General features: G+C 41.4%; 1 protein-coding gene across 3 annotated transcripts in view; it reads left to right on the top strand.

Annotated features, from left to right (window-relative positions):
* BCAT1 (branched chain amino acid transaminase 1) overlaps nucleotides 1-19543 on the top strand; it is a 106460-nt gene that overhangs the window by 29851 nt on the left and 57066 nt on the right. The window contains exons 1-3 of one of the 3 annotated variants that reach the window (XM_060658141.3): nucleotides 3898-4274; nucleotides 5379-5450; nucleotides 16139-16339. In XM_060658141.3, the coding sequence (XP_060514124.1) occupies nucleotides 4056-4274; nucleotides 5379-5450; nucleotides 16139-16339 (492 nt within the window). In that variant the 5' untranslated portion in view covers nucleotides 3898-4055. The other 2 variants (XM_060658143.3, XM_060658142.3) reach the window with 2 other exon arrangements.

Below are 19543 nucleotides of genomic sequence, written 5' to 3'. Positions count from 1 at the left end.
GGCTACTTGGAAGCTATTTGGTACCAGGATGGCAATAATATGGCTGGAGAAATGGCGACTGTCAGGATATTTGGAGGTAGAATGTATAGACGTTGGTGATCAGTTGGCTGTGCTTGAAGGATGACCCTGATGTTTCTCGGGAGGGCAGCTGCATGGAGTAGGGGTCAGTAGCCTACAGCCCGCAGGCCAAATCCGCTGTGTCCTGTTTTTGAAAATGCAGTTTTATGGGAACCCAGCCTTGACTGTTCTTTTACATATTATCTGTGGCTGCTTTTGCCACACATTGACAGATTGGAGTAATTTAGCAAAGACCACATGGTCCTCAAAACATAAAATATTTACTATCTGGCCCTTTAAGAGAATGTTTGCCAAAGGAGATAAATGATCATTACCTTCATTTATTGAGGAATTAGCACTTACCAGACAAGGTTCTAAGTAATTTACATATGGTACATGTTACGATGGTCCATCCCATTTGGCAAACATGAAGTGTTGCCGTTGCCCCATTTTATTTACAGAGGCACAGATGTGACATTCTCATTCACTACGGTAGCTTCAGTGACCACCTGCGTGCCACTGACTCCTCAGATGTCTACTTCTAAACCAGACCTCTCGTTTGAGCCTCAGACAGGCATATGTCTAACAGCCAGTCTCAGAGACCAAAAACTCAGCATGCCCCAAACCAGACTCCTGCTGGTTCATCTTTCAGTGTTCCATTTTTCTTAGCGAATATCACCAACAAGAAGAGCAAGCCAGAAACCAAGGAGCCCTTCTTGTCACCTGTCTCTCCCTATTCTTTCTCTTGTCCACTCTGTATAAAGATTGCAGAAATCTGGCTGCTTCTCTCCGGCTGTATCACCCACCACCTGCCAGATCCAACTTATTAATAGGTCATCACTTATGTGGGTTCTATAATAGCTTTCTCATAAATCCATTTCTTCAGCCACACCCTCCTCCAGTCTCCAAACTGCAGCCACAGTGCACTTCAGTCCTGTCAACCTCCACCCCTGTTCCCTATCTAACCCTGCCCTTTGGATGGTTTTTCTTGTTCTTAGGATTCCATGAGTTCTTTCATTGTGTTTTTATGTTGTTTCATTGTTTTTGAGTTACTGTCCAGATAACAGGAGTGCAAAATAATTCTTGTCAATGCACATGCAAATAAGTTCTGAAGGTCAGGATTCAATTAATGTATCTCCCCTATTGTGGAAGAAGCTGGTTTTATGTCCATTTGCAAATTCATGTCACTATTCCTGACCCAGAAGTGTGTCTGTTCTTTGAACAAGTTTTAACATCTGCCTGGTAACTTCATTATAGTTACATGGACTATAATATAAATTCATTTTCTATGTATATGACAGTCATACTTTTACCTTTATCAGGGAAATTATCCTTTAACTCTCTTTAAAAGGCACTACGTGGTTGGCTGTCTGCCAGCCCTCCCAGTCTCACCCTCGACCAAGTTCCCTGCTTGTCTCCACTCCAGCCCTGTCTCTCTTGTCTTTTGTAAGTGCCACATTTCTTCCCTTCTCAGAGATGTTTTTTTCCTGGAACTCACTTTCATCCCAGATGTTTTTCATTCTCTCTTATAGTAAATATTTTTATCCCCTAGGTCTCTAGTTAAGGGTCCCTTGCTGGAAAGCCCTTCCGGACATTTCTGGTAAAACACAGGTAGCACTTGTTACTTTTGCTTTTTTACATTTGTAGGATTAGTTGCTGCTTTTTAACACAAGTACCATTTTTCTATGTGGCTAAAGGCAATGCATGATAATGCGATGGAAGTATGCTCACAATACATCCCCAGCACCTAGCCCAGTTCCTTCACGAATGTTACATACACAATAATAAGTATTTTAGACAGATTTTTGGTGTAAGTACTCACTGCTCAGGAGAGAGGTGGACTGAAAAAAATACATATTTGGGAGCCATCAGCATATAGGTTCAGCCACAAAAATGCACAGGAAGCAAACCATTGGGTTAAATGAAATGAAGTCTGTTAGGAGCCTTGTTCAGGTGGAATAATAGGACAGGAGTCAAATTGTAGCCACTTGAAGTGGGAGGAAATAGAAGCAGTTAATACAGATTGCCCTTGCACAAATGTTGGCTCTGACAAACCAAAAGGTATAGGTAGCACTGTGATAATTCTTGCAGTATATGTTCTCTTGATGGAAAAGGGAGGGTTTGGGGGCGCCTGGGAGGCTCAGTCCATTAAGTGTCCGACTTCAGCTCAGGTCATGATCTCACGTTCATGATTTTGAGCCCCACGTCGGGCTCTGTGCTTACAGCTCAGAGCCTGGAGTCTGATTCAGATTCTGTGTCTACCTCGCTCTCTGCCCCTCCCCCACTCATGCCCTCTCTGTCTCAAAAATAAATTTTTTAAAAAAGGGAGGGTTTACAAGTAACACTTAAAATAGCCAGAAAATTGGAGCTGTGTAATATCTATCTTTAAAACAATAACAGACTTTTAATGCATGTCTGGTGTAGTCATTTTTTTTTTTAATTTTTTTTTTAATTTATTTATATTTGAGACACAGACAGAGCATGAACAGAGGAAGGGCCAGAGAGAGAGGGACACACAGAGTCTGAAACAAGCTCCAGGCTCTGAGCTGTCAGCACAGAGCCTGATGCGGGGCTTGAACTCATGGAGTGCGAGATCATGACCTGAGCCGAAGTCGGACGCTCAAACGACTGAGCCATCCAGGCATCCCTGGTGTAGTCATTTAAACCAAGCTTTTTTTTCCTTAAAGTTCATTTATTTATTTATTTTGAGAGAGAGCACGCAAGTGAGCATGAACAGAACAGGAGCAGAGAGAGAGAGAGAGAGAGAGAGAGAGAGAGAGAACCCCAAGCAGGTCCCACACTGTCATGCAGAGCCGGGTGTGGGGCTTGAACTCATCAGCCGTGAGATCATGACCTAAGCTGAAGTTGGATGCTTAACCGACTAGCCACCCAGGCGCCCCTAAACCAAGCTTTTGAATGCAAACTGTTAATAGTTCTTCACCTAAGAGTTTCTTATTTTTAGGCAAGGGGACAAGGTTGGAAAATGGCAGCCCTAGAGTTTACTTAGTCAATACTTTTTTAAAAATTTTATTTTAAAATTCGATTTTAAATTTCTTCAGGGACTCTGGTTTCCAGCCACATGTGACCTGCCTGGGCTGGAACTTGTCGCTCCACCCAAACCTAAGGAGCTGTTCTATGCCTTTTCTGAAGGGAAGGGAGAAGTGAATGCTGTTTTCTGAGTTGAAAAGATTAGAGCTATATTGTCTTTAGGATTCTATGAAATAAATTCTAAAACCAGACCAGATTTAACCGCTCTTACCCAGAATAAACCGTTCTCCCCCCTTTCCAAGAACGAATGAGCTACTTCCTATTAATTTAAAAGCCCAGAAAGGCTCATAACTGAAGCTGACGTCGCCCTGGGAGAACACGTAGAGAAGGCAGTAGCTTCCTTTTTCCTTTCAAAGGTTGCTTTATCAGCTTCCTTAAATATTGCTTCCACGGGTTTACAGCAGCGAACGGTCAGCTCGATTGGGGCTCTTTATTTTGCCTACAACACTGAATGGCTGGGCGGATGCAATAGCGTCGAGGTCTTCCGGCAGAAAGAGCTCTTAGAGGGCGTGAGCCTGGTAACCCTGCAGCATCCCACAACAAATCCCACTTGAGGAGGTGGTGCAAAGAAATCTAAACCCCAGATTCACGTTCTCGCTCATCCGTTTGCACGTGGGGATCGGTGGCAGAAGAGAGCCAGTGCGCAACTGCCAATCCCGGACTGCAGACTCGGGGGCAGAAGCTTTTAGCTTTTCTGTCCACGGAAACTCTTCCCCTAATGTAAATTAATTTCCCCAAGTTTGCCTTCGCCCTGGCCGAGGGGCGTGTCCGGGCCGGTAACCCTGGGGTGGCTCGGTAAATGCTCCTGAAGTGCCTGCCTTTGGAAAGGCGCTCGCTCGTGGCGCGCACGCTCGTGCCCCAGCCGGAGACCAAGTGGCGGAAACTAGGGCTTTGGTTTTACCCACCGAAAAGAGAGAGGGACCAGACGGTTGGAGGCTCCACCCCCGGGGATGCTGGAGGGGCTGCGTTGTTCCCTGCGCCTGGCCCTGGCGCTGGGCCCCAGGCGGCGGCAGCCCGCGCCGCGCAGTCGGTGCGCCGGGGCTTGGTCACGCCGCCGGCTTTCGCGTCCAGCCGCGCGCTGCGTGCGGCCACAGCTCTCCGCAGCCCCGCGCCCCCGGGGACTCCCCATGGCCAGTCCAACCCGCGCCGCTGCGGCCTTCGCCCGCCAGGTACCCGAACCCAGACGTTTGCGGAAGGGGGGCGGATTGCACCGGCGTCTCCGAAGCCTGCCGGCCTGGTCGGGCGCATCGCTGTCGTTTCCTGCACTATCCTGCTTTGCCGCACACCGCCGTTCCGTCTCCACCCAGGCGTTTCCTCTCTCCCCAATCCTAACCGAAATCTAGAGCCCCAGCCAGCGAACTCCGCCTCGGAGAGGCCCCCGCCGGCCAGGTCTAATGCCCAGCCGCTGACGTGCTCCGGAGCGCGGCGTGGACAGCCACCGGGGACGTGAGGGTCGCCATGGAAGCTGCTTTGGGGGAGGAGGGGGAAGCGGAATTTCTGGGCTGCCAGAACTGACAACCACATCCTGCGTTCCTTTGCCACCCCAAAATATTTTGACCGCAGCCTTCTGCCTTCTTGGATTCCACCCCCCCCCCCCCCCACTTTTTTTTCCCCCTCTCCATCTCTTATGTAGCTATTTAGCAGATTGGGGGGAGGGGGGTTGTTTGTTTTGTTTTTAAGGTATGCACCTTTCCCCAACTCGTCCCTCAACCATTGTGCCCTTAAGTATCGTTTGAATTACCCCCTAATTTCCTGAGGTTTTGTCCTTAACCTGTGAGGTTTGGTGTCCGTGCGCCCGCATTGCAGGACCCTGCCCGTGGAGAAAATGGTTCATTCTCGTCCTCATCCCTTTTCCAGCCTTGCTATTGTGCGCCGGTGATTGACAAGACCACGAGGCTGAGCTCGCCCAGGAGATTTTTCTATAAATGGCTTAAAACCCTGGTCTAGACTATTCGCTCCGATGTGAGGGGGACAATCACCTTCTTGTTCTTTGCTGGTGAACCCTGGCTCTGTAGGGCGAACCTGGAATTTAACCAGTCTGCCCTAAGCTAGCGGTGGAGGACGAAAACAGCTGCGTCCTCCTGAAAGGTTGAAAGTGAAGGGCAGCGCTCCCAGGACGCTCTCCTTTGGGGCTGGTGCCCGGGTGCTTGATCTTCCTCCTGTTTGCTTGGGTACCTGAGCGGAGCACGCGGTGTGATGGTGAGTGATACTGATTACCCCAGGCCACAGTTTACCCACCTGGTTTTACTTAATGAATTTAATTCTTCTTTAAGGACTGCAGTAACGGATGCTCCCCAGAATGTACCGGAGCAGCGGGATCAAAAGAGATGGTGGGGACTTTCAAGGTAAGGTTATTTGCTCAAGGTTAAGTCCTACAACAATTAACTGAATAAATCTATTTCTTGTTGAGATTTGGGGCAATTTCACGGTGTGGATTTTACAGTAGTTTAGATATGCTGCCATGCATTTTAGATTCCACTGGGGGGGGGGGGTCATTTGGGGAGCAGTAATATCTTCATATCTAAAATTACCTAGAAGTTAATTACTTATTTCATGAATCATAACTTTTTCTTGAAAAACAACTAATTTGTAAATATTCATCTAGATAGAGGTTTATCTGATTGTCTAAGTATAACCTTTCACTATGCTTGTGGAAAAAGTTACACTTGTCATTTTTCTCTTTAAACCAACACCTAACATTTTACAGTAAATGTGTTGTATTTTCCTACCTACTCTGAATTATGGGGTTTGTATATTAAATAATCTCATAACTTCCCAGGCAAATAGTGAGGAGCAAATGAGGAACAATCTTGTAAAAGCACTTTGAAAATCATAAAAATACAAATATAAGGTGTATTATTATTTTCTTTATAAATTATCATCTCCACTGCACCCCACCAACCATGGAGGTTTTTGCTTCCTCTCTTTATGTCTCCTGCCTATTTCAGTCACTCACTGTCAATTGTCATCCATAGCACAGAGTGTCCTCATGATCTCACATCCTGGCAGGGTTCAGAGAGGGAGTGGAAACTTGACTCATCAATTTAACACACACCCAGCTCTTACTGTGTGTTAGGCATTGGAAATCTGAAGATAAATTCAAGATAAGGTCTCTGCTGTCAGGATTTAAAAAAAAAAAATAGAATATCGTAATTTCTTTACAAAAATAAGCTTGTGAATTTTATGTGTCCATAATGCTCCTGGTCCTTTAAAGATCATATCCTCTGTAACCTTATAGCTGATCTAATCTACTCTGCTAATCTATTAAGACTAAGTTCTAATACATTTGGAGACTTAAATATATTGAGATATTGGGTCCTAGGAAAAATGAGATAAAACAGACTCCTATTTGATAATCTCTCAGAGTCCTTTTATATAGTAGGTAAATTCCTCAAAGGGTATATAGATGAATGTGATTTTTTTCCTCAAAATTTCTTTATATTTTTATACATAGAGAATTTTTGCCAAGTTAAAATTAATTCATAATGTAAATAATCTGCTGAATTTAGATTTCTATATATTATGTTTTAGTTAAGGGGGAGGTGTGCTGACATTCTACATTTGTATTTATATATTAAAACATGGGTTGTTAATGGTGGTTGTATTCACAGTGCATATGTGATGAGGCAAATGAAAAATGAAATTGATAATTTTGGGAGAAAAATGGTGGGTTTTATAAGACCATTTTTGCTTTTGACAAAAAGCAAAAATATTTTTCTATCTCTTTTTTATTTACTCCATTTGTATTTTTAAATTGCCTTTTGGATTTCTCATAGGGAGTTTTCATATTGTATCTCCTCCCCTCATTTTGATGCAGTCATTTTATTTATTTTTTATTTTTTTAATATGAAATTATTGTCAAATTGGTTTCAATACAACACCCTGTGCTCATCCCAATGGGTGCCCTCTTCAATGCCCATCACCCATCCTCCCCACTCTCCCACCCCCGATCAACCCTCAGTTTGTTCTCAGTTTTTTTTTTGTTTTTTTTTTTTTAACGTTTATTTATTTTTGAGACAGAGAGAGACAGAGCATGAACGGGGGAGGGGCAGAGAGAGAGGGAGTCACAGAATCGGAAGCAGGCTCCAGGCTCTGAGCCATCAGCCCAGAGCCCGACGCGGGGCTCGAACTCACGGACCGTGAGATTGTGACCTGAGCTGAAGTCGGAGGCTTAACCACCCAGGTGCCCCTGTTCTCAGTTTTAAAGTGAGGATCCAGTTTCCCAACAAAGCCCAGAAATAAGATGCCTTATTACAGAAGCTTTCTATGGACTCCAGAGTAATCTTTGTTTCAAAGAAATCCGCTGTTTCTTCCACTTTCCCCTGCTTTATTCATCTCCACAGAATGTGACACTCGAAATCTGTAATTCTGCTCTTTGTACCTTTCTATTAGGTTTTAAAAGAGGGTCTCTAAAAGATCATGAACATAGCACCTAAAACTTTCGAAGTAGAGTAAGAAAAGTGCACTTTTTGTAGAACAAAGTTGTACAATTTCTGATACACTTGTAAGGCTGAGATAGCTCTTAAACATTACGTGTTGTGTCCAATGCAGAGAACAGCTCCAATACTGAGCAATGAAGGAGAGATGTTGCTAGAATGCTGGCTAATACAGCCCTCAGGTGCAACCAGGTTGCATTTGCCTCTTATGGGCTTCCCCATTTCAGAGCAAATACTTACCCAAGCGTGGCTTTGAGTTAGGAACTCATTGTTTTTTTAATACGCTTTGTTTTTGTCAATATTTGCCATTTCACAGTCCAGTCCTTGTGGCCTTGCCTTTCAAATTCTTCCTCAGGCATAATATGGCCTGAAGTCATCAGAGAACATGGAGCATTGGAAAGGGACAGATTAATTATGCAGGAGAGAGTATCACTTAACAAATATTGTTCTTTTTTATCCATCTTTGGAAAGTAAATGTAGAAAGTTTCTAAAGAACACTGATAAAAACTGTTTGCAAAATTTCTTTTATGCCAAAAATTTTTTCACCACCTTAGACTTGATTTCATATCTACTCAAAACCAGTCACAAACTTCAGCTAATATTGTTTACTTTAGAATTTCATTCAGTGTCCAATTAGGATATTTAATATTCTTAGGTAATTTCTCTTGGAGCTCAGGTTAAAAGCTGTTAGTTTTAGTTTCCAGAATTGCAGAAAATTTTTTAAAGAAAGGAAAATAGACTTCTTGATGAAATTCTGAAAGCACTAAGTTGTGCATTACTTTGAAAAACTGTATGTTGGGCAATCCTTTACAAATTAGAAAGTTAGAGGGTTGCTGTTCATATCATTAATAAATCACATCTTATAGGGGCGCCTGGGTGGCTCAGTCGGTTAAGTGTCCGACTTCGGCTCAGGTCATGATCTCGTGGTTCATGGGTTCGAGCATTGCATCGGGCTCCGTGCTGACAGCTCAGAGCCTGGAGCCCCCTTCAGATTCTGTCTCCCTCTCTCTATATACCTCCTCCACTCACACTCTGTTTCTCTCTCTCTCTCTCTCTCTCTCAAAAATATTTTTTAAAAATCACATCTTATAAAAGGATGTAGCGGCCTATGAAAATAAGGCTTATAATTTAATCATTTGTATTCAGTTTCCAGAAACTTAATTAGTAGTATCAAGTTATAATTACAGGAGCACTAAGTCAAGCATAAAACCACCTATTCTATATCTTTGCCATTAACTAGCTTGATCTCACAGGGCCAGTGGATCACTATGGGTGGTCCTAGAGATATTTTAAGGAGAGTTCAGAAAAGTAAAAATTATATACTATGCCATGCTCATTCTTTTTTTTTTTTTTTTTTTTTAAGAGAGAGATAGAGCATGAGCAGGGGAGGGACAGAGAGAGGGAGACACCAAACTGGAAGTGGGCTCCAGGCTCCACATTGTCAGCACAGAGCCTGATGCGGGGCTCAAACTCACAAACTGTGAGATCGTGACCTGAGCTGAAGTCCGAGGTTTAACCACTGAGCCACCCAGGAGCCCCTAGGTTATGATAATTCTTAAAGTTGGTTCTTTAAGGATCTGTAGTAACAAAAAAGGTCTTTTAGTAAGATTTTTATAAAATCTACAGCAGTCTGTTGTGTTGAAATATACTAAACCATGAAGATCAATCCATATTTAGTGAAATTTACAACAGAATTATTAGTACATATTTGATGTGTATAGTAGTTACTGTGCTAAATGAGAGTCGAACATAATCCAAAGCAATGACTGCCTTTTCCAAATGTTCAAATTGGCTAAAAGATTTTATAGAGCCAAACCAAACATTTTGGGAGCTGGGATGTCTATCTGTGTAGAGGGATTGTGTGAGCAACTGCTAGGCAGTTTGAAAAGCTGAGGATACCCCCAGACTGCTGGGCCAGATGGGGTGCTACAGTTTCCATACTTCCTGCTGGAGTAAAAGAGAAGAGAGTTTGGATAAACTGGCCGCACCACATGTCCAGTGTTACAGATGGAGGAAATGATGGGAAGAAAAAGAGGTAAAGGTGGGAAGACATCTGTAGCCAGGTTTTAGTCCTTCCTGTTAAACTATGGCATATAAACAAGAATGCTTAAGGGCTGGTCAGTTTTCAGGCACTGAGGAGACCCCAAATACAGCCCCCCTGTGTTCCTTGTTAACAGATTGTGTTTGCAGTTCTCCGACCAGCCCTGCTAGGCTCCCTTGGAACTTGATAGATCAGTGTGATACATTTCTGACCAGTAAGGCATATGGAAATTCCTGGAGAAATGTTGCTTTTGTGATCAAAAGGAAGAGACTTGTCTCCTCTTATCCTTTTCCTCCCCTATCTTTGGACCTTGATGAGATCATTAAAGCTGAAGCTACAGCTATAAGCAGCTCTTCTTTGACCCTGAGGAGAAGGCTAAGAAAATCACAGGGCCTTGAGATGATGGGGTTCTGTCGGACCTGGCTCTTTCAGACTTAACGTGAGAAAACCAACTCCTGTTTGTGTTTTACTTACTTGCAGCTGAATGCATTCCTAAGTGATAAGTAAAAGGTTAATGCAGGACATTAGTGAGAGGTAGAACTGAAAAAACAAGTTAGTGCCATACTTGGGATACTTAATTTTGCAGCTAAAATATTTGGCCTTAAATCTATAGCCATTTAGGTATTCAGTGCACATTGAAAATTATGATCAAGCATGCGATTATGTTCAGAGAGATTATAAGGAAGAGATACAGAATATTTGCTACTGAGGGGGTAGTAGAAATTGAGGAATCAGATTTCTTAAAGAGATTCTTGAAATTACAAGTGTCTCTATTACTGATAGGGGGAACCAAGGGTTGGGAGAATGTTGTGAGAATGATAAATTACCTCGAAAGGAATGAAGATGTAAAGAAAATACAGGAAAAAATAAACAATGAATTTGTTAATGGAGGTCCTGTCTGGAAAGTGGGAATGTGGTGGCCAGGGTGCTAGTTGGGAATTTGACACTTTTCATTTTTCTTCCCTTTACAGTAGAAATTTAACGTAGTAAACACGTATTACTCTTACTAAGTGAATTAAGGCTTAAGAAGTAAGGAAGTAGTGGGGCGCCTGGGTGGCGCAGTCGGTTAAGCGTCCGACTTCAGCCAGGTCACGATCTCACTGTCCGTGAGTTTGAGCCCTGCGTCAGGCTCTGGGCTGATGGCTCGGAGCCTGGAGCCTGTTTCCGATTCTGTGTCTCCCTCTCTCTCTGCCCCTCCCCTGTTCGTGCTCTGTCTCTCTCTGTCCCAAAAATAAATAAAAAACGTTGAAAAAAAAATTAAAAAAAAAAAAAAGAAGTAAGGAAGTAGAACATAATATATCAGAAATAGGGACCAACTTTTGGAGGAAATAGGTGTTCCATTTTAGATACGTTCAGTGTGAGATAACCAAGGTCCTGGGATTACAAAATAATGTACAGATTTTGATAAGAATTCACAAATGAGACTTGAATCTCTGAAGTGGTTCTCAGCCCTTCCAGTCTTAGCAGCCAGTGTTGGGAACCCTCACTCTTCAGGTTGCTGAAATCTCTGTGTGTGTGTGTGTGTGTGTGTGTGTATACATATACACACACATATATGTACACACTCACACACATATATACATACATATGTTCACACATGTATATATACACTTATATATGCATACATATATATACATACATATTTATACATATATATAAATATATATACATATATATAAATATGTATATATGTATAATGTTTATTTTTGAATAAGAGAGCGAGAGAGAATTCCAAGCACGCTTTGTACTGTTGGCACAGAGCCTGACTTGGGGCTAGAACTCATGAACCGTGAGATCATGACCTGAGCTGAAATCAAAAGTCGGACGCTCAGCCAACTGAGCCACCTAAGTGCCAACCTAAGATTGCTGAAATCTTCAAGGGAGATGGTGTGGTATGGTTCTGAGCCCAGAGTGCACAGTTAGAATCACTTGGGTAAGTTCAAACAAAGAACGCTTCCCCTGCTCTATCCCAAAGATTCTGTTTCAGTTCTGGAATGGAGTGTGGGTTAGTGTTTTTAAAAAGCTCCATAGTTGAATTCAATGTGTATCCGGGGTTGAGGATCCCTGGTGCAGAGGAGGAAATGTAGAGGCTCAAAGAAAAAACTCAGTGTTACCCGGATTCTTGTGTTTTACCACTGCCAAACTATCTTTCTCCCCCTTCCTGTTTTGCTCCTTCATACTTTTGGAACAAGAAATAAAAGCATGGAAGCCATGTGTCTAGTATTATCCCTGATGGCTACTTCAGATTGCCCAGAATAAAGAGGTAAACTGGGGTTACTTTAATTGCTAGCAGCCTCTATGGTGAGGATTCTTGGGGATATAAGGAAGATGGTGTACAGTCTTACCTGCACAGAGCCAGAACCCATGCAGAATTGGAATGTTAGTCAGTGTACCGTGAAGTAACTAGTTCTCTCGGCTCACCCCTTCCCCCACTCCAGCAGCCACAGTGCCTCCATGACTCCTCTGCCACTCCATTTCCCCTACATTTCCTGAATTCCTGCCGCACTGAGTCTTCCCTGTTCCTTGAATATGCCAAGTCTGGTTCCTACCACAGAATCTTGGCCCTTGCTTCCTCTTACTCAAATATTTTGCCTCTGGATATCTACATGGCCTACTTCCTTCTTCATTCAAGTCTTTGCTTAAAGGATACCTCATCAGGAAGGTCATTCTCAACGCTGCTACCAAAAATAAGCATTTTCTTCCCCCACTCTGTCCTTTTAAGCAGCTTTCATTTTCTTCATAGCACTAATCACCTGCTGACCTCTCTTCACTTATTTCTTTATACTGTTTTTCCTGCTCTAAGACAACAGGATTTTACTTGTTTTATTCCCTGAGATTCCTTTGGGCCTGTAGCAATACAGGTACACAGTAGCTCAACAGATATTAGGCTGAATGAATGCGTAATACTTGCTCACAGTGGCTACTGCCTGTCCATGGCTGACTGTGAGCTTGCCTGAGAAGGAGGGGCTGGGCCACAGGCATCTTTGCATGTGTTGTGCTTGCTTATTTATTTATTTTTGCGAGAGAGAGCAACACAAGCCTGGGAGAGACAGAGAGTGAGGGGGACAGAGGATCCGAATCGGGCTCTGTGCTGACAGCAGAGAGCCTGACATGGGGCTCGAACTCGCAAGCTGTGAGATCATGACCTGAGCAGAGTCGGCTGCTCAACCACCCGAGCCACCCACGTGCCCCTCTCTTGTGCTTATTTAGTGCAGTGCCTGAACCATTGTGCTGATTCAGTCAGTGTTCACTGAGTGAATAAAAAAGGCAAAATACTAAGAATAATAAAGCATATAAGGAAGAAAGAGGAACCATGGGAAAGAGAAATAAAAACAACCCTACAGTTGTTTGATATGAGGCCATAGTCTTGTTTTTAAATATTATGTAGATTATTATTGATATAAAGTATATATTCCATTGCTTATATTGATTTCATGGCAGGTGGGGTTGTTTGTTGGAGAGCTTAGAAATCATGTAAGGTGTAAGGATCATGTGTAGTTGATATCTTATTGATTAGCTCATTAGAATTGTTTAGCTAATGATAGAAATAACTTGGAACGTGATCTTTATTTTACTTTTGAAGAACCATGCAAAACACTGGTTCTGTCACTTGGGGTGGGGGAAGCTAAGGTCTGCTGTCTTTACAATGTTGAAGATGTACCCTGAACTTAGCAAGTAGGAAAATCTCTCTCCTACTCACACTCCCATCTCCATTTGTACCTATTCTCCTCTTTCTGTTTTGGGTCTTACTACCCTCTCCTGTTATTAAGAAATTTTTATATGTAGTTTAAATTTTTTTTTTTTTTTTACATTTTTATTTATTTTTGAGAGACAGAGACAGAGCACAAGTGGGAGAGGGGCAGAGAGAGAATGAGACACAGATCCGAAGCAGGCTCCAGGCTCTGAGCTGTCAGCACAGAGCCCGGTACGGGGCTCGAACTCACAAACTGTGAGATCATGACCTGAGCCAAAGTCGAACGCTTAACCAACTGAGCCACCCAGGCGCCCTTATATGTAGTTTTAATAGGTGAAAATTTGCATTGTTTGTGTTACTATATTGATATGGTTAAAGATTTTTCTTAGTCTAGGACTAAGAAAAGCCACTAAAAAAAAAAGCTAACTTAAGCAAAGTCATATGTGCTTCATTGTTCAAGAACACTGTGACACCGTTCATGTAATGAAAAGTTTGTGAGAATTTTACTCACTTTAAATCCTGACCATCTTCTGTGAATAAGTCTGACATTCATCAGGGAGTACATCTGAAGTCAGCTAGATGTTATTTTCATTTATTTAAGAAAATTTGTACTGTATTGAGTGTGAAGCACTGAGTTAGGGCTGGAGATTTAACTGGGATGTCTACTCAGAGTTCTTGTCTAAACAGTCTAGAGGGACTGACAAACTTTTTTTTCCCCCCAAAGTTTTATTTACTTATTTTGGGAGAGAGAGGGAGAGGGAGAGAGAATCCCAATCAGTCTTTGAATTGTCAGCACAGAGCCTAATGAGGGACTCAGTCTCAGGAACTGTGAGATCATAACCTGAGTCCAAATCAAGAGTTGGGTGCTCAACTGACTGAGCCACCCAGGTGCCCCACTGGCAAACTTTTTTAATGGGTCAGATAATAAATATTTAGGTTTGAGGGCCATAAGGTGTCTGTCACTGTTAGTGGACTATGCCATCATTGAAGGTAAAAGGACAGTGTGATTGTGTTCCAATAAAACTTTATTTACAAAGAGGCCAGAAGGCTGAATTTAGCCTGTAGGTGAAATTTGTCCAACATTCTACCTGGTCTAGAGGATAAAGGGAGAGAAATGGGATTCAAAGATCCAAACAATTTAGCTCGATTGTATCTCTTTAAATACTTTTTTTTTTCTTTTCTTTTCTTTTTTTTTTTTTTTGCACTTAGTAAAGGATTTTAATTAATTTACTTGTTTGGATTAAATGGTGGTAGAAGAAAGTCCATCACCACCACCCCCGAATTTGGCATTTTGTTGGCACCTTCCAAAGTAGCATTCATCACAAGACTAACCTGAAAATTACAATAATGTGTTGTCTTTAGTGCCTTAGGCTTCACTGTAATGTGAGCTTTGTGGTTATTTTAGAATAACATTCAGCCTGAATGTTATTCTAAAAATAAAACTGATTATCATTCATAGTCTATCAAATGACTAAGACATGTGTAAGACAGTGAATTAAACAGAAGCAACTGGATCATTTTATTTTATTTTATTTTTTTAACATTTATTCATTATTTTGAGAGACAGAGAGACAGCACAGTCAGGGGAGGGGCAGAGAGAGGGGGAGACACAGAATCCGAAGCAGGCTCCAGGCTCCAAGCTGTCAGCACAGAGCCTGATGCGGGGCTTGAACTCATGAAATGCGAGATCATGACCTGAGCCGAAGTCGGACGCCCAACTGACTGAGCCACCCAGGCGCCCCACAACTGGATCATTTTAAATATAAGAATAAGAGGGGCGCCTCAGTCGGAAGAGCATGTGACTCTTGATCTTGGGGTTGTGAGTTCGAGCCCCATGTTGGGTGTAGAGATTACTTAAAAGAATAAATAAATTAAAACTTAAAAAAAATTTAAAAAATATAAGGATAAGAGCTGATGATCTAAAGGGAAGTTCTATACTTGATTTTGGGAGCAGTGTATACATTTGTGTATTAAGCGAGTTTGACCTTCTTTAGGAAGTCAAATCTGTCCCTCGTTTAATATTATCTTTTAATTGGTCAAAAAGCTCCTTCCCCTGTGATTTTTGTCAGCAGTCTTCAGCCCTTGAGAAGTTAGTGATGGGACTGCGATTCGGGCACGGATGTATTTGGCCATTTGTAATGGGCAAGCTGGCTATGTGCAGATTTAGTAAAATGCTGCTGTGTGAACCTACCTATTACTCCTAATTTATCCTTCTTTCAATAAGAGGTCCTTTGTTCACTGTTTCAGCACAGAATAGAGGATTTATATCTTGGTGTTCATTCTCTACATCTCTGTTTTCAAAGAGGAAAACATTTGCTTCCCTCTGCTCATTTCTTCTATAATGCACCCAGGGGGTTTTGAAGGCTTATGCCAAGAATTCTTGGAGGGAGTTGGAGTACAACCATCGCCAAGAGGTTCAGTTCTTAATGACTTTAATTTTAGTTTAACAAATTGTCATGAGTGTTGCTGTTTTTGTCATAGAAGACACCCCTTACCTCTTTCCCGAATGCTCAGTATGGTGAGAGTGAAGAAGGGACGTGTTCTTGACTTTTTCCATCATTTTACACCATCTGCTCTTTTGTCCTCATTTCTAAATATCATTGAATTTGGTTCTGATACTTATTAGGCAGTGTATTGTGCAGAGATTTCAAACAACAAGCCAAATTCTGAATGCAGGCATGATTTATTTGGCTCACATAGTATTGTTAAATTTCTGAGTTAGTTGCCAGCACTTAAATGTCAAATGATTTCACTTTTTAGTGGCCAGTGACTTAAATTTCATTTGACTTTTGATTTTCTGTATCATCATGCCAGTGGATGTTCAATAACTTTTCTTTAATGGTGCTGATTTTTCTTCCCTAGGCTAAAGATCTAATAATCACACCAGCCACCGTTTTAAAGGAGAAACCAGACCCAGCGACTCTGGTTTTTGGAAGTATTTTCACGGATCACATGTTGACCGTGGAGTGGTCCTCAGAGTTTGGATGGGATAAACCACATATCAAGCCGCTTCAGAACCTATCATTGCATCCTGGCTCATCAGCTTTCCACTATGCAGTGGAAGTAAGTACATGGGAATCAACGAGGGTGACTTATTAGATCTTCACTGTGAGTACACGGCAGCTCTTCCTGCTCAAATAGCTTGTGGGAAGTATAGGCTTTATCATATTTACTCAAGGAAGTCATAAATGTCTTTAAAGCTTTCCCAATAGGCAGTTAAATTGAAGGTAAGTCTTAAGGACCAATTTTTCAGATAATTTGGAATTTTCCATAATGTCAATGAAGAAATTATTTACAGCAAATACAAGGACAGTAGGTAAGAGAATTAGCAATAAAAAATCTGGTACTGTTACTATTTTACTAAGTCATTTCTGAGATCTTTTAATGACTGAGAAGGTGTTATTGAGTACAATGTAATGGTTACATTTTAATGCTAACTGCATGTTTTTATGACCGGCATTAATGTGTAGTTATATGTGTTAAGAGACATGTAATTAAATGTCATTCTTCAGGCATGAGTAGAATAATTGTAAGCATAAAATATTAAATATTTGGAGAATGCTTTCTCTGGTCCTTGTTAGGATACACTCTTAGATTCACAACAGACTCCTCATTCCCTTGACCCTCATTTTGTTTTACTCATTTTTACTGTGTTGGACATCTTTCCCAGAATATTAGAATCCTGGAAATAAGCAGTGGCCTACCTATTAAGGGACTAAAAGATGGTAGTAGTAGATATTTATAACAATAATGATAAAATTAGTTTTGTTTATTAAATTCCAGTAATGTGCTCTGAACCTTATATGGGTCATCTCATTTAACAGTGAGAAAACATAGTTAAATATTCAGGTCAGTCATCTGGCTCCGATTCGGTCTCTGTTGTTCCATAGGGAACTCCTTGACTTGGGAAGCTTATTTAAAATCACTTTGTGCTTCCAATTTCTTTACCTATAAAATTGAAGTAGTGATAATACCTACTTCATAGTACTATTATAAGGTTAAGGTAAGGTAATTTGTTTAAGCATACACACTCATGCCTGGTGCAGAAGGAGAGCCCAGTCCTTACCTACTATTTTTAACCCTTAAATCAGCATTATCACCTATTGTAGAAGCAGGTTCAGAAAAGTTAAGTTTCTCGGCCAAGGTTACACAGTATTAAGGGAAAAGACGGGGTACAAATGCTGACTTCTGCTTTCTGTGATATCACTCCTAAATGCATACACTAAAATTATGAAGAGGCCTGTCCAATTAACTTATTCAAAATTATAAATTTGAACAATTTGGAAACCTGTTCAATGCCCAGTGTATCCACTAGATGTTGAATTTGAGGGTCTTCAGTTTCCATTCCCATCTCTGTGTCTGAACTGTATTAGCTTGGATGAATTCTTTGATTATCTGAACACTCCAAGCCTCCATTTCTTCAACTATAAAATAAATAAGAATGGTAGCTGCCCTTCCCTGTGTCATAGGGCATCTAAATAGATTTCCAACAAGTTTTCAAATGCCAGTGGCTATCAGAATATTTTTTAGCTTTCAAAAATCACAGTAATCCCTTCTCATGTACTTCCCATAGGCCACTGGTTCTCAAAGTGTGGTCCCTAGAGCAACAGCATTAATGTGGCCTGGGAGTTTGGTAGAAATCAGAAACTCTGAGGGTGGACATGTACTGTGTTTGAGACCACTGCCCTCAGATTTGCCATATTCCTTTCAAATTTTTAAGCATTCCCTTTATTTGCTCTTTATTATGACCTCTGTCATGTATGTATGGGTCTGCTTCTGGATCTCATTTTTCATTGCACTGTCTTATCTATTCTGTTCTTTTGTTTTGTTTGTCTGTCTGCATAAATGCCACACTGTCTTGATGTCTGCCTGGGAAAAGTCCTTCTATTTTGCCTTTCAAGAGTGTCTTGGATGTTCTTGGCCCTTTGCTTTTCCATATAACTTTTTTTTTTAATTAATTTATTTATTTTTGAGAGGCAGAGAGAGAGACCAAGAGTGAATGGGGGAGGGGCAGAGAGAGAGGGAGACACAGAATCCAAAGCAGGCTCCAGGCTCTGAGCTGTCAGCACAGAGCCTGAGTGGGGCTCGAACCCATGAACTATGAGATCATGACCTGAGCTGAAGTCAGATGCTCAACCGACTGAGCCACCCAGGGCGCCCCTTCCCTATAACTTTTAAATTTAGTTTATCAAGTCAATCAACTTTTATAGCTTAGTTTGTTAAAAAGAAAATAAAACTCCCTGACATGATGTTCATTTGGGTTACACTGGATATATAAATTGATTTGGGAGAATCAACATCTTTATAATATTCAGTCTTTGGATCCGTGAGTGTGAGATTGCTTTCTGCATTTAGTTAGGTCTCTAATGACTTGATAAAGTTTTATATTGTCTTTATGGGTCTTTGCTTCTTTTGGGCACGCCCCCCCCCCCCCCCATAGTCCTCTCTTAATTCTATCATAAATAGTGTTTTTATTTTCTAACTGCTGCTGTTACATAAGAATATAATTTTGTATTTGGTTACCTCATCTAAGGAAATACATTTCAAAAGAATATGTTGATTTGTGCTGATTTTCTACATATTTATTCTTACCTTTGTTTCATGATCTATGAGAGTATGTATTTATTTATTTATTTATGAGAGACAGAGCACAAGTCGGGGAGGGGCAGAGAGAGAATGAGACACAGAATCCAAAGCAGGCTCTAGGCTCTGAGCTGTCAGCACAGAGCCCGGCACGGGGCTTGAACCCACAGACCATGAGATCATGACCTGAGCCAAAGTCGGACGCTTAACCGACTGAGCCACCCAAGCACTCCTTTTTTCTATTCAGTCTAATGCTTTTTATTTATTTTTGCTTTATTGTAGTTGCATATAATTGCATAGTATTGAATTAAAGTAGTTACAGTGGGCAATTTGTGATGTCCCCACTCTGAAAAGAAAAGCTTTGGATTTTATCAATATGATGTTTGGTTCAAGTTCATTGTAGATATTTTTTTTTTTTTAATTTTTTTAGTTCATTTATTTATTTTGAGAGAGAGTGTGGGAGGGTCAGAGAGAGACAGAGAGAATCCCAAGCAGGCTCTGCACCATCAGCACAGAGCCTGATGTGGGGCTTGAACTCACAAACTGTAAGATCATGACCTGAGCTGAAACCAAGTCAGACACTTAACCAACTGAGCCACTCAGGCGCCCACATTGTAGATATTCTTTATCACTTAACAAAGTTTCCTTCTTAGTTACTTGGGAGGCTTTTTTTAAAGAGTCTCA

The sequence above is a fragment of the Panthera onca genome, chromosome B4 (assembly GCF_046562875.1).
Source record: "Panthera onca isolate mPanOnc1 chromosome B4, mPanOnc1 haplotype 2, whole genome shotgun sequence".
NCBI lineage: Eukaryota > Metazoa > Chordata > Mammalia > Carnivora > Felidae > Panthera > Panthera onca.
The sequence above is the reverse complement of the archived record's forward strand: the minus strand, read 5'-3'. Positions and strand labels throughout refer to the sequence as shown.